This window comes from Carassius gibelio, chromosome A16, assembly GCF_023724105.1.
Source record: "Carassius gibelio isolate Cgi1373 ecotype wild population from Czech Republic chromosome A16, carGib1.2-hapl.c, whole genome shotgun sequence".
Lineage (NCBI taxonomy): Eukaryota > Metazoa > Chordata > Actinopteri > Cypriniformes > Cyprinidae > Carassius > Carassius gibelio.
In genome coordinates, this window is record NC_068386.1 from 17,366,912 (window position 1) to 17,382,163 (window position 15,252).

General features: G+C 39.4%; 1 protein-coding gene across 1 annotated transcript; it reads right to left on the reverse strand.

Annotated features, from left to right (window-relative positions):
• Positions 1-1,981: 1,981 nt before the first annotated feature.
• LOC128031232 (tumor necrosis factor receptor superfamily member 16) lies at positions 1,982-14,230 on the reverse strand. The gene is made up of 6 exons (XM_052619516.1): positions 13,843-14,230; positions 10,171-10,303; positions 9,679-10,050; positions 5,987-6,203; positions 5,707-5,849; positions 1,982-4,501 (listed from the first exon to the last, which is right to left on the reverse strand). Exons 1-6 carry the CDS (start codon positions 13,894-13,896, stop codon positions 4,188-4,190), a joined length of 1,233 nt encoding a protein of 410 aa, XP_052475476.1. The 5' UTR covers positions 13,897-14,230; the 3' UTR covers positions 1,982-4,187.
• Between the last annotated feature and the right edge of the window lie 1,022 nt (positions 14,231-15,252).

Below are 15,252 nucleotides of genomic sequence, written 5' to 3' on the forward strand. Positions count from 1 at the left end.
GTATAGTTGCCTTTATATTTTAGAAAAGGGCTTTGGGGAAAGACAATATAAAAGTCCATTTAACTTTGCAAAAAAATGTAATATACAGTAAATGGTATTAATTCATGAAAATATAGATCCCTTTATATTTAAGAAAGCAGGTCTCCCAGATTTTTTTTTTTTTTAATCATATTTGGTCAGCCAAAAAGGAACCTCATTTCAGAGGCAGGTCAACTTGCATTTAATGAAAGAAAGAAAAAAACTTTTTTTTTCTTTGAAATAATGTGCTCTTATGGATTATGTACAATGTATCTAAGAATATATATTGAATTAAATACATGCTGACTTTAAACCCATAGGGTGACTGCAACCACAGAACAGATCTGGCTCTATTAAATCAAAGAATCAAAGCGGTGCACTGCTTTCATCATAGACTCTTCCAGGACTCAGACTCTCCCTTCATGGTGCCGAAACCATCTGAGCAGAGCTGGCTTTCCCCTCCCCTCTGCAGAGCTCCGAGGGGCAGGGCATTCCTCTGGGCTGCTCCAGACCGCAGTTAAGCAGCTCCGTCTGGAGTACGTGACGGCATGCAGAGCCGCCCAAGTCCCTGCAAACCCTCTGCTCTCACTTAACAGAGCAGTCACACAAATCATTAACACATTTCAGCAAGATGTGAACAGAGAGAGTGCTAGGAAATCCACACACCTGAGCTGCACAGTGACAGCAGGGCCAGCTGTCTGTTTTACCCATATCCATAAGAAGTGTCTTTCAGAAGTATGGCTCGAGTTTTACCCCTGATTGACGCCCGAAATGCACTATTCGCTGGTATGCTTTGAATTCTAAGCGTCGCATAAGGTGACCAGATTTTTGAAATGGAAACCAGGAGCATTTCTTAGTTCAGTGGTCAAAATATTATTAGAATCTTACCTGTTATTATATGTTCATTTAAAACTGGTACATATTTGCATGTTTGTTTTATTGTTATATTCATAGTATGCGTCTGTTTGCGTAAAGTTCCCTGAATGCTAGGTTCTCAGTTAAACAAGTATAGTTCTTAGTTTTGTCTTTTTAAAAAGCATAATGAACATGCATATGTATGTAACTTATATCTGTAAAATATAACTTGCAGCTGTTATCTTAAAAATAGCTATTTCTACCTTATTTAACCCTTAAATATTTGGTTTTGTTGGTATAAACCAGGGGTCTTCAAACACAGTCCTGGACGGCTGATGTCCTGCAGAGTTTAGCTCCCACTTGCCTCAAGCTGCCTGGAAGTTTCTAGTAAAATACATTAATTAGATGGTTCAGGTGTGTTTAATTGGTTGGAGCTAAACTGGTTTATACCAACAGGTAAATCAGGTAGAAATAGCACTTTTAAGATAACAGCTGTAAGTTATATGTTACAGATATAACAGACAGTTATATAAATATACATGTTACACAAATACATGTATAGCCCTGTTATAAACAAATGTATTAAGGTTGAATTCAACAATATTACATTTTTGATGTGAAACCAATTTATAGAGGTTACAATTTTTTCAGTGTGTGTTTTTTGGAACCGTTTAGTTAATAAGTGCAAAAAAACACCAAAAAACACATTACATCAGAAAATTCGGACTGCCAATAAACTGGTGTTTTTGGTTGGGTGTTGAGTTGGCATTAACACTGTTGTGGCTCTCAAACAGATGTACATTTCTCACGGCGCTCCCTTTTGCAAACTTGAGCAATTGGCCCAGAAAAAAAAAAACACACACAACAGCTTCACCCTTCACTTTCAACGTGAAATTAATGCACACATTTTTTTTTTTTTTCAAAGCATGTTGCTTAAATGTACAGGAAGGGAAAGAGATGTATGATTTTGAGTAAATCAAAAGAATGAATCAACAACAAGAGCGTAATAAGTCCCAGTGGCTCCAAATTTGACTCTTGCAGGAAAGGCCTTTGAAATACGAGATATTTTCTGTAATTCTGAGTTCAGATCCTGTTTCACCAGTTTTATGAATCTTCAGGGTCATAAAATACAATTTCTTTGCTCACACGATGTATTATTTATTTTTTAAAGATACAAAGATATAAATCAATATTTCATTAGTAAAAAGGACAAACATAAGTGATAGATAATACAGTATAACATGAATGTTATTAACATGAGTAGCATCTCGGGCACAGAAACCATCAAGTCTCACCCATAACTCATCACTGACATACAGAATAACCTTAAAATACATACATGGTAGAGTAAACCAGCACAGCACTGACCTGAGCGTTCAAAGTAAAGGCACCAGACAGATTTCCTCTCATATAACTTGCAAAAACATAACCTTGCTTTTAGGTTGCATTGTTGGTTAAAGTGCAAACCAAGCACTAGTGTGAATGAGACAGCTTGACCTCGCTCAGGCAACTTGATCGTTTATCTGTATATTCCCAAATACACAACTCCCTCGTGCTGAACATTTAGTGGTTTTCCTCTCTGCAAACCATAAAACGCCTCAGTGTTACATTGCCCTTGACAAGCCACGGGATTCAAGTAGAATACTCTATCCAGCTTCGGTGTTGACTATTGTTTAAACGGCAGAAGCACTGAAATATAACTACAAAAGCGTGATTAAATCGCACGCATGATGCTTTCTCTGGCACTAGGATGCGTTCCGCACAAATGGAAAACTGTCATTCCCGAGGCCGCAGAAATGTCCACGTCTTTGACACCAACCGCAGCTGAAACCACATCCACCCAAAACACTGCCCATGAAAATGTCGAGCATTGGATGTGTCTCGGAGAAAACTGTTTGTATTGACACTACAAAAAGGATCGTATGAAGCATAAACTTCCCATGAATACTGGAGGAAACTTCTGTCTTGAGCAGAAAATGTTCTGTGGCGAGGGAACATCTCAAGCTGTTGAAACTAAATTCGTAAGTGAAACGCTACGTTTGCGTTAAAAACGTTACTTCCAATTCTGCTCTTCTTAGTGCAAGACATTCAAAAATGAGTCCGTTGATGCTCTTCCCCTCTTATGATTTAGTGTCTCTTTCACTTTCATGATGGCTTAAAGGGGGGGTGAAATGCTATTTCATGCATACTGAGTTTTTTTACACTGTTAAAGATTTCGATTCCCATGCTAAACATGGACATAGTTTCAAAAATTAAGTTGTACGTTTGAAGGAGTATTTTTGTTCCAGAAATACTCCTTCCGTTTTGTCACAAGTTTCGTAAAGTTTTTTTCGGGTATGGGTCTGTGTGACATTAGATGGAGTGGAATTTCCTTATATGGGTCCTAAGGGCACTTCTGCCGGAAGAGCGCACACTCCCGTATAGCAGAGCAGAGACATTCACTGATCCGAGCGAGAGCGAAATGTCACAAAAGAAGTGTGTTTTTTTTGGTTGTGAGGGCAAGACAACCCTGCACAGATTACCAAAAAAAAAACAGCATTAAGGGACCAGTTGACGGAGTTTATTTTTAAAGAGCATCGACGGAGTTGTGCAAGTGTTTTTGTTTGTTCCCTGCATTTCGAAGATGCTTGTTTTACAAACAAGGCCCAGTTTGATGCCGGATTTGCACATCGTTTATTTTTTAAGGATGATTCAATACCAATGAAAAAGGGTCACGATCGTGTGTTTGAACCACAGGCGGTGAGTAAAACTGCTGAAAATATCTCTGACTCCTTGTTAGTGCGTCCGCCTCCCATGCTGGAGACCCGGGTTCGAGCCCCGCTCGGAGCGAGTGCGAGGAGCGTCAGAAAGGACCCGGGAGAGAGGGGTTACATAAGCAAATATATACAGTTTCAGTACATACCACATAGAGACGTCCTGCTGTAGTCATTGCTGCTGCTGCTCTCATTCAGTTTCAGCTTCAGGAACTGATTCTGGATCATAAATAAACGGCTGAATCTGACTGTTAGCCATGGTTTGTTTTGGATGATGTTTTTTTTTTTCCTCACGGTAATGTCACAACTTCCAAACGCTCTCAACGCAAAAGCCTACTCGCGCTTGTGATTCTTTAGCTCCGCCCACACGTTACGCCTCCAGCGGCTTGTGTTTTTCTGAAAAAAATCGGCACAGACTATTTTTCTCTTATAAATATAATAAAACTAAAGACTTTTTGGAGATACGAAGGATGCAGTACTACTCTATAGGTATTTAAGATTAACAGGAGATTTAGTGAAAATGAGCATTTCACCCCGCCTTTAAGAAACGTATTCAAGTATTCAGACCACTGACACTCCTTGAGACGGGGCGGTGAGGGCGCTGATGATGTCCGGCCGTTCAATGCGTGTGAGAGCGGAGCAGAGCAGGCCCAGTGTGGAGCCTTCCTTTTGGGCCCAATCAGTTAAGAGGGTGTGGATAGGGTCCTGGCCCCGTCCAAAGACGTCCACGCGGTCCTGTTCATAACCGAGAGCGACTGCTAGCTGTCTCCAGCTTCGATTGTCCCCCTCTGTGAGAAGCCCCTCTACCGCATCCTTCCTGTGGGGCGGCAGGTTCACATAAAGCCGTGTGTCCTGTTTGCTGTCTCGTTTACTGCCTGCCAAGAATATGAGAAAGTGAACAAATAATTACTAATCAACCATTCACACTAAAGAAACCTACAGTACACCACGAGTGCCAATACATCCATGTATTGCAAACATTCATCGCAATCTGTGTAGTCCAATTCACAAACAAATGACTCGTACGAATCAACTCTTTTTTGTGAATCAAAACACACAGCACAACCAATGTAGCCAGATTCCTGAAATGAATGACTTATGAACCACTTATGAATCAAAAACATATAATGTGACCAAGGTAGCGTGATTCCCAAAATTATGAGCTAGTTCTTTTAATGAATAGTTCAAAAATATGAATGAATGGAACAAATGACTCTTATGTGCCAGTTCTTTTAATGAACAGTTCAAAAATATGAATGAATGGAACAAATGACTCTTATGAGCCAGTTCTTTCAATGAACGGTTCAAAAATATGAATGAATGGAACACATGACTCTTTTGAGCCAGTTCTTTCAATGAACGGTTCAAAAATATGAATGAATGGAACACATGACTCTTATGAGCCAGTTCTTTCAATGAACGGTTCAAAAATATGAATGAATGGAACACATGACTCTTATGAGCCAGTTCTTTCAATGAACGGTTCAAAATATGAATGAATGGAACACATGACTCTTTTGAGCCAGTTCTTTCAATGAACGGTTCAAAAATATGAATGAATGGAACACATGACTCTTATGAGCCAGTTCTTTCAATGAACGGTTCAAAAATATGAATGAATGGAACACATGACTCTTTTGAGCCAGTTCTTTCAATGAACGGTTCAAAAATATGAATGAATGGAACACATGACTCTTATGAGCCAGTTCTTTCAATGAACGTTTCAAAAATATGAATGAATGGAACACATGACTCTTTTGAGCCAGTTATTTTAATGAACAGTTAAAAAAGATTGGCATTTCTTTTAATGACCAGCTCAAAAAGATGATGAATAGTACAAATGACTCTTATGAATTGGTACTTTTAACAAACAGTTAAAAAAGACAAATTAATAAAACAATTGACTCATATGACAGTTAAATATGATGAATGAATGGTAGAAATGATGCATATGAGATGGTTCTTTAAATGAACAGTTCAAAAAGATAAAAGAATAGTAGAAATGACTCTTATGATTGTTAAATCTGTATGGATTCCCAGCCCCAGACATGGTATCTGTGTTTAAGCCGTTCTCTCAAACCTTTGCTAGGCTGGCTTTCCTGAAGGCTGTGAGAGTCCAGGAACACGCCACTGTCGCTGTGTAATTTCTCTCCTTCCCCGACATTATTCAGCTCGCCAACCCGTGCTTTCATAAGAGCCTGCTTCTGCTGACATGACTTCCAGCTGGACATCACATCAAATAATAAACAACAAGAATAATATTCCCTTGACAGAAACATTATGGCATTATGTTGTCTGCAAATCAAGTGTAGAATCTCTTAAATCATATATTTCTTCTTTAAACGGCTGCAGGATCTCACCATTTGTAGGCGACGTAGAGCAGGAGGCCGAGCACCACGGCAGCCAGTACAGACACGTAGACAAGGATGTTGTTGTTGTTGTTAGCCCCTTGGTCCTGTGGAGTGAGTCGGGGGGATTCAGACCCTGGTGATGGACTGCTTTCGGTTTCCTCATTCAGAGTCGGCCATCGGGGGTGTTCAGAACCAGATGGGGGGACCAGGACATTGAGGTCTTTTACTGCAAATTTTTTTAAAAGTAACAGAATTGCTCATTTTTAACTGCCTTTATAAACATTTAAAGCTCCCGTTCTTCGTGATCCCATGTTTCAAACTTTAGTTCGTGTGTTATGTTGTTGTTAGAGTATAAATAATATCTGTAAAATTCTAAAGCTCAAAGTTCAACGCCAAGCGAGATATTTTATTTAACAGAATTCTTCTACAACGAACGACCCATTTTGGACTACATCCCTCTAGCTCCTGCAGTAATGACATCACTAAAACCTCCGCCCACAGGAATACACAAAAAAGGGGGCGTGGTCTTGTTGCACTTTTTTATTTAAGTCAACTTAAGTCATCATTATTTAAGTTGGTGCGTTTAACAGTTTCTGTAACTTATTACACAAAGGGGAATGCTGTTTAGCTTTTTTAACTAGATGGTAGGGCTGTGCAAAAAAATCGAATGCTAATCCTGTGATTAGGAGTACATCTCCAGCACGTGCCTTCTTTTACTGTCGGATATGGTTCAGATCAGGATTGCCAGGTTTTCAAAACAAATCCTGCACACTTGCTTCTCAAAACTAGCCCAATCACATTTCCAGGAGGGCCGCGTGCGCTCAGCTGCTGTCGAATCACAACACAGGAACCGCTGGCACAATCAGAACTCGTAACGTATTTCTGAAGGAGGGACTTCATAGAACAAGGAAGTCATCAGCCCGTTTTTATGACAGTGAAAACAGCGGTATACAGATAGGTGAATAGTGTGAAAAATACTGTGTATTTTTTACACGCGAAACATGAACACGTTATATTGTACACTGTAAACACAAACAAAGCTTCAAAAAAGTTTATCTCTAACTTTATCTCTCTCTCTCTCTCTCTCTCTCTCTCTCTCTCTCTCTCTCTCTCTCTCTCTCTCTCTCTCTCTATATATATATATATATATATATATATATATATATATATATATGTAGTTGTGCTTTATAAATTCAAACTCATTAGACATACATTAGTTCTGACTAGACATATGAAGCATACTCAAGTACACCCTGAAGCACTTAAACACCTAGACTGCAAAAAAAAAAAGGAAATGCTCTCTTTAGCCTTCACATGAAACCCACATCTGACACACATCTGCTGTGAGTCTGATTAACACATCATCAGTGGGCGCAGGAACAGCTGACAGACTAAATGCCAGATCGAAATGTTGAACAGTGTGGAATGGTCAAGAGGATTCACCCCCCACCCTCCATCCTGAAATAGATCACGCAGACCACCCCACACACACTATCACGCAGATGCGTGCATTCTTTTGTCCACTCACTCTCTCACACACCCCACAGGCTGCCTGTGTGCATCAAACACTCGTGTGACTGCCCTGACCTAAGGTCAGCAGGTCGAGTGCTCTAAGGCCTGGTTCACACGGGACGATTTTAAAATTGTCGGCAGATTTTCCAAACCTGAGAGACCCCACACACGGCGATAAAAAATCACGGGTCTAACAGTTTTGGTCGTTCCGTGTGTGGTGTGGAGCCACACGGCAATATCAACACATCACACACGAACCGATTTGACTCCCGAGCATTCCCAGGTCAGACGGGAAATCTCGCAAAATCCCTCGAGATCAAACGTGACTTTAGAGTAAACAATCATGGCGGACGAAGAGGATGCAGTGGCCATAGTTTGTGCTTTGTTTTTAACGGGGAAAAAAACATAAGAAAAATAAGAAAAGGCGATGGTCAAAGAGGTGGAGACGACGCGAGCATGGACTATACTTGCTATATCATAATATGGAGATAAGTTGTTGTTTTATCTCATAGAAATGTTGTTACGTACTACACAGATTAATAACCGTTGAAATAAACGTTCATATATTAGTTTCCATGTACTCTGGTGGACTGCAGTTGTGGATGTAGTTATGCCCATCGACTTTATTTGTATTTGTTATATACGCCGGCTGTTTTGATTTTGTTTCCCGGTACTATCACTGCCTCGTCACCTCGCTTTCTGATTGGCTACACGCCACAGTCCACAGGCTGCGTGATTGTTTGTCCTCGGGGGACACCACACACGAGAAGAAATCGGGCAAAATAAATCCAACATGTTGGATATCCCCGATTTGAGATCGGAGCGGTCCCGACATTCTTCCGAGCAGAGGAGATTAGTCTTAACACACCACACACGGCAGGAATATTTGATCAGATTATTTTACGAGCATCCTAAGATTGTCGGAAAGGCTGAATCGGGGCTAAAATCGGCCCAATTATCCTGCCGTGTGAACCAGCCTTAACTGGTGAACAGAGGGCGACGCGGGATGTGAGCTACTAGCCAGCTGGTTAACCTTCAAACCCATTTAACACACCTCAGGGCAAATCTATAAAAGAAGTGGCACTTTTGATAGTTTAGAGATTAGACAAAATCTATGTAAAGTGTTTATTTTCTTAATCTGATCATGACTGGATTGTTGCTAAGCTCACTGAAGAATAAGAAGAACATTTGGAGTCAAAGCGAGACTGATCACAGGTGTCTGCCACATGTTAACAATCTAACCTTACACACACACACAGATGCATAAATGTTATTATATATAGCTTGGCACAAACTTCATCCAAGACACACACGCATCTCGGGTTACGTTCACACAGTCAGTGTTTGGAACTGCAAACCACATTTACTAACAGGTGTGTCAAATCAAAGACATAGAAAAGGGCCCAAGACACAGAAATGATACAGAAACTTCTTTTCAAACTGTAGTTCAAAAAGTTCTGCAAAATAAATGTATGCTTTTTATTCATCTGGGTTTTTTAACCAGCTTATAATTACTGAGTAAAGTATTATGAACAATTTCTCTTTAAACCTTGAATATTGTACACATTAATTGTTATTTTAAAAATGTTTTAAAATCAATCGTATATAATAATCTATATCTATCTATCTATCTATCTAAACTTTCTTTGTATTGGCTGAACGGCATGACGACATGACTTTCATTTGACAGACAAATTTTGAAAATATTTTAAATATTTATCATTTTTCATAAGAAATAAAAATTAAGCTGAATTACGGTTTCCTTTTTAAATTTCACCCCTTTAATAAAGCTATAATAAAGCTATAAATAGCTACAATCAAAAGTTATAATAAAATGTGATTTTCATTAATTCATTCATTCATTTAAAAAGCTCCAGGTTGTTTGTAGGGCTGCATCACTTGGCCAAAATATTTTGATTATTTAACAGTACGACTATAAATACTACTAATAATAATGTTTTATTATTACAGAATAAAACCATGAAACGAAATAAGAAATATTACTATTGTAATATTTAACTGTACAATTATAAACAGAGTGTTTTAGAAACAAACAGCACAAAAATGTAATTACATCACAGCCTTATCAAGATTTTGGTTTTGTTTTGGATAAACTCGTACTACAGTTGTATGCTGCTCCATCATACACTCAAGAGAATTCACTTAAACTCAATGAGCGTCACACTCACCCATGCAGATGGTGTCAGAGTCCGGCTGGCAGGGTCTGATCTCCACCTCGTCGTCATCACTACAGCGCGAGCAGGGCACACAGAGTTTCCTTCCACTCCTCTTCTTTGAGTAAGTCCCTGGTTTGCACCGCTCACATACGGTGTTTCCCAGCGGCCCACAAGCCCGAACCACTCCGCTTCCATGTTCACACATGCCACAGGCCGCACACAGCCCACTTGTACCGTTAACATCCCGCCACAGGAAGAAACCGTCACCGCAGTCACACTGGGTGTCCTGCGTGGGCGTGCAGCGTGCCAGTTCAGGAATCCCGGCGGGGCAGCGGACGCAAGGACGACAAGCTGAAAGAGTCTCCGAGTCTGAGAACGACACACCTAGAAGAGATTTAAAGTCGTCATTTTGACCAATAATACGGAAAAACAACAATATTCTATAAGCTAGGCATTTATTCAAATTAAAAATGAAAACTTGGGTTATGTTTTGAAAACGCTCACCATCCTGACACGGCTGACACTTGGTGTCTTCCTGACCACAGCTCTTTGCCAAACCAGTGCCCGCAGGACACATGCTGCAGCATTCTCCTGTTTCTGTAAACTGCTCGCTGGTGCAGACCTTACCAAATGTCACCTGCAAAATACACATCACATTCATATGAATGTTAATAATTCCATGCAATCTGTAGCAATTTCAAAAGTCTTTTATGCCATTTTTGTATTTTATTTTGACAAGTATATTATACTTCATATTTCTGTTATATATTGAGACTGAGAGTAAAACTCCTACAGATGTTACAGAAAACATTGCGCCTGTGTCATGATTACATTTTCTTCTATCACTGCACATTGAGCTTGAAATCCGGATCAGGCCTAAAATAATGTCATACACGTACGAATAGGCTGAGAACTGTACAAATAGTCGTATACATGTTTGTTTTTCTACAAAATACAAGACTTTTCCCTGTGATTTTGCATTAAATGGACTTTCGGCATTTTAATTGCACTGTGTTTCCTGTGAGAGCCTGAAGTGAGTTTCAAGAGTCCTTGTGACTTCACCACTCCAATTTGGGTGTAAATAATAGTGATGGAGTGTAACAACACACCCTTTCACACAACTAACAACACAAAATCATAAAAGAGTGAGGCAGACCATCATTAAAGGATGTTTAAAAAGACTCCTTGTTCATGGAAGTGGAACATTATGTGCATTAGCACCCATTTGAAACAGACGCATCATCAGTGGGGACACCGGTGCAGCTGGAGACCTCAGGGGAGGGTGTGATGATGTGTTTCGTCCCCCTCAGCTCTGCAGGTGTGATAGAGGAGGTCAGTTCTGCGGCATCTTAAACATGCATAAGTTTAGGAAAATTACCTCTCGCACACTCACTCCGCTTCACAAATGGCCCCTGGGGCTCGGACAAGAGCCAACAGATGCCTAACATGAAAAGCTCCTCCAAAGAGGCAAAGCAAAACCCACACAGCCTCTCTGATCTCTGCTGGGACGAGAGCGTCTGTTAACCCGTTGAACAGTATCTCACCATATAATTTGTATCTAAGTCTGGCTAAATAGAATGTACAAAGTGCAAACAAATGATATTTCACCTTTAAGAATTAGGATAGAGTCAGGAATGTATAGCTCTGAGGAGGGGAGGGCAGGGGGGCATAAACACGACAGACACTTCTCGCCTAAGTGCTGATTCCACAGCGCAGAGAGATCATGCATTTGAATGAAGCCACTTCACACAAAACGTCTTTGATCTACCCAAACATCTCGTTCCCTCCTCTGGGGGACAGTGTCAGTCTGGATGCCACATTTACTCTTCACCACTTCCAACAATGTAGGACAAACAGTCTTGAAGAGTCTCAACTGTTTGTGTTCATACAAGGGAAGTCAGAAGAGTCCAAACCCATTTCAAAATGTGTGTTGTGTGATCCACAGAAGAAACAACGGGTCGTTTGGTTTGGAACGAAGGAAAGTGAGTGAAGGATCACAGAATTTCTATTTTTTTTTTTTCATGCTCTGGTCAGTTTTTAGATTTTGGCATATTTTGCTTAGTTTCAATTACTATATATATATATATATATATATATATATATATATATATATATATATATATATATATATATATATATATATTAAAGGCAGTATTTGTATATGATTCACCTGATTTTATTCCTAAAAGTGATTTTTTCCTGATGACAATATTTTTCTGATTTATGGAGTAATAAAATAAAATATCCAAAATCCTGCCTGTAAAAACTCTAATATGTCAACAAAACGAAACAAGAATTTTGCTTTATTCAATAATCAGGTTTCTGTTTTGGAAAATGCATGCAGATCAGTGCATATTTAATTATAAAATCTCATTATAATATTGTATAACAAAAAACAATGTTATCAGTCAACTAGGGAAGTATGATGATATCTTTCAATCACTTATATTTAGGTTTTTGTTTAATCCTACTTGCCCGGGTTGTCTTGCCTTAAGTCCAGTGCTGTTTAATATAATAAATGAGCATATGCGCTTTGCCCATGATTGAGCTTGGAAAGGGAATGATGAGGACATGAAAGGATCCCTGAGCCCCATGCAGGAGGCAACAGTGATTGACCCCTCACCCCTCACCCCCACCAACCAAACACACAGCTGACATCCACTGAGACTGAGCTATCTCTCTGCAGCCAGCAGTAGCAGAAGCTATGTTTCACAAAAGAGTCAGAACGAATGAAACAGCAGACTAAACATGGCCTTGGGCCTTTAGAACTTCAAGATCATTTACAAAAGTGTCAGTCTGCCGCCGGAGACAGCGGGCTTCTCTATCGAAATGAGCAGGGAACAAGAGAGAGGGAAGTAAAAAAGAGTTTGTGAGTTCAAGAGGAAACCGCGATTCTGCCCCCACCAAAAGAAATAAAGTGATGTGGCTAAATGGAAAGTCAAATTACTGAGCTGCAAATTCTACCCCCTTGCTCTCCACAGACCAAGAGAAAATGGTGATAATTACAATGCTCCGAATATCCCGGGCCCCAGCAGTACTTGAGCTGTGGTTGTCTATCAACCAACAGACATGGGGGGGCTGTTTGAACACACCAGAAGACATGGATCTGGATCAGGCACCACTGATCTGAAAAGAGTGCAGAATCATCAAGCAAAAATGTTCATCGTTTGCATTTTGTGTAACAAGTGAGTAACTGTCAGAACAGACAAACCAGTTGTTTTATGATGAACTGTTTTCATTTGGAGTGACAAAGCAGCCTTTTATTTCGGTGTTCGGTTTAATGGGAATAAATCACAAGGCCGTTTGGCTCCGTGTTGACATCTGCAGGGCAAATTTCTTGGAGCGTAATTTATCATTTGGAAAACATGATGAGATATATGTTTCCATTTGGAAGCAAAAAAAAACTCAGTTTATACTCGCTGTGAACAAAAGGCGGATATTACACTGAATAAGTGTGATAATAAACACCTAAACTGTGCTTTCCGTGTCCTAAGAGACAAAGGGTGTTTTCCTGTCTTTGACTACTTTACTTGTGTGCCATGCAATATCCAGCGTTTATTAAAAACTAAGGAAAAGGAACATATAATCCACCCAAGTACCAAAAAAAAAAAAAAAAAAAAATCCCCGACCGACTAGTATGCCAGTTCATAACACAGTTGAATTGTAACACCCTCAGTTTAAGCAGTTAGAAACAAGCATTTGAAGTATGAAAGTAAACTTTTATGTCGGACTTATTTCATTTTTTTATATTTTAAAGAATGCTAAATGAAAGCGGTTTCATCTGAATCAGGTTTACCGCAGTAAACTTTTATTCGTGTTACAAAGAGTAGGTTGCAACAACAGCACACTTCTTGTACTTTACATTAAATGACTTTAATAAGTTGTAGATTTCTACTGTACTTCAGTTCGAAGCAGATTTACTATGTAGAATACTACATCAAAAATGTGTGATACATAACTTAAATAAATAGATAAATACATCCTTTACAGCCGTTAAAGCAAAAAGTGTTACAACACTCCCTGGGATCCTTTAACAGTCACTTAAAAAAAAAAGGAACTGAAAAGATGGAACAGAGAAAAGTAACGTTATGTGTTTACGGCCATCCAAACTAAAAAAACAAAAACAAAAAAAACATCATATAACATATAACATTGTATAGCAGAATAATAACTCACCTTTACCGCCAAGATACACAAACAGAGTTGAAGTGCTGCCGTTGCTCTCTTCATCTTCAGGACTTTTCCTCAGTGTTTGAGATTTAAAGAGAGTTTCTCGCGCTCAAAACCCACTGAAGTTCATCACCACAGAGCATACACAGAGGACACCCTGTCCAAAGTGTCTGGCACTCTCTTCTATAGATATGAAAGGTCTTCTTCTCACACAAGTGTTTTTTTTTTCCTTCTTCTAGACTTCCAATGGAAAACGAATAGCTGTTAGGGCAAATAGAGATAATCCTCGTATGACGCTTTAAAACATTAATACATCATCTCTCTTCTTCCTCCACAGACAAATCTGCTAGTTAGTGCTGATCCATCTTCACTGCTATTGTCTCAACACAGCTGTTGACTAAATGGCTTTTGCTGAAGGGGATGGACATAAACCCCAGATCCACGCGCGCGTGATTCACAGGAGCTCTGTGATTGGACAGACTGGCGGTGGCTCAAACTCTGAACATGCTATTATTGTGGGGAAATAATATCATAGTGCTTATTTATTACACGGCCATATCAGCAATACAAAAGACCAGTGTTACACAAATATTTTTAATATAGTTATTTTATTGGCTGTGTTTTTTTTTTTTTTTCCTTATTAAAGTTCCCTTGTATTGCAATAACTGCACTGACATTTTGGGAGGACACTGTGGTTACCGTGGTTTATTTCTGACCTAATATATTAGAACAGATTAAAACCCCATCTGCCCAGCCGAAAGAGACACAACAGTGGCTTGAGTTTTCAGATCTAAGGGGGGGGGGGGGGGGGGGGGGGGGGTTGAGGAACGTCGTAAAACCCAGCATGGGGTCTCCAGACTTCAGAGAGAAACAAATGGAGACTTCCCTCGCATACAATGACCAGAGCGCTTCAAAGAATGACCGAGAAGAAGCGGAATAGAGTCAGGAAAAGAGGGTGTCCAATGAATCCGATTCGTTTCGCCTTTTCCTTTGGTTCTTGGCGTCAACAGGCCTATAATCAGTGTTAATTTTGACAGCAAATTCGGATTTAGTCTTAGTCTTAGTCTTTTGAATAACACACCATTTAGTTTTAGTCACATTTTAGTCATCTGAAATGTTTTAGTCTTAGTCTAGTTTTAGTCGACTAAATATCATAAGAGTTTTAGTCTTAGTCTAGTCTTAAGTCTTTTAGTCTTAGTCTAGTTTTTTTTTTTTTTTAGTAGAACAAAGTCAACTTAGTTGACTTGACTAAATGTTTCCATCAGTCTGTTATGGAATGGTATTTATAAAATAAACATAAGGCCTGCTCTCAATGAAAAATATACATGCTCTCTGAAAAAGATATGCATTCGTCCTGAATGATATGCAATGCATATGACATTCTTTCAAGATGAAGTACAGTATTATTGAAATAGA

Coding starts and splice junctions, on each gene's coding strand:
- LOC128031232 (XM_052619516.1), bottom strand. CDS start 13,896: ATGAAGAGAGCAACGGCAGCACTTCAACTCTGTTTGTGTATCTTGGCG. Junction 6,204..9,678: donor CTCTGACACCATCTGCATGG/GTGAGTGTGACG, acceptor AAAAATTTGCAG/TAAAAGACCTCAATGTCCTG. Junction 5,850..5,986: donor CTCTACGTCGCCTACAAATG/GTGAGATCCTGC, acceptor TGTGATGTCCAG/CTGGAAGTCATGTCAGCAGA.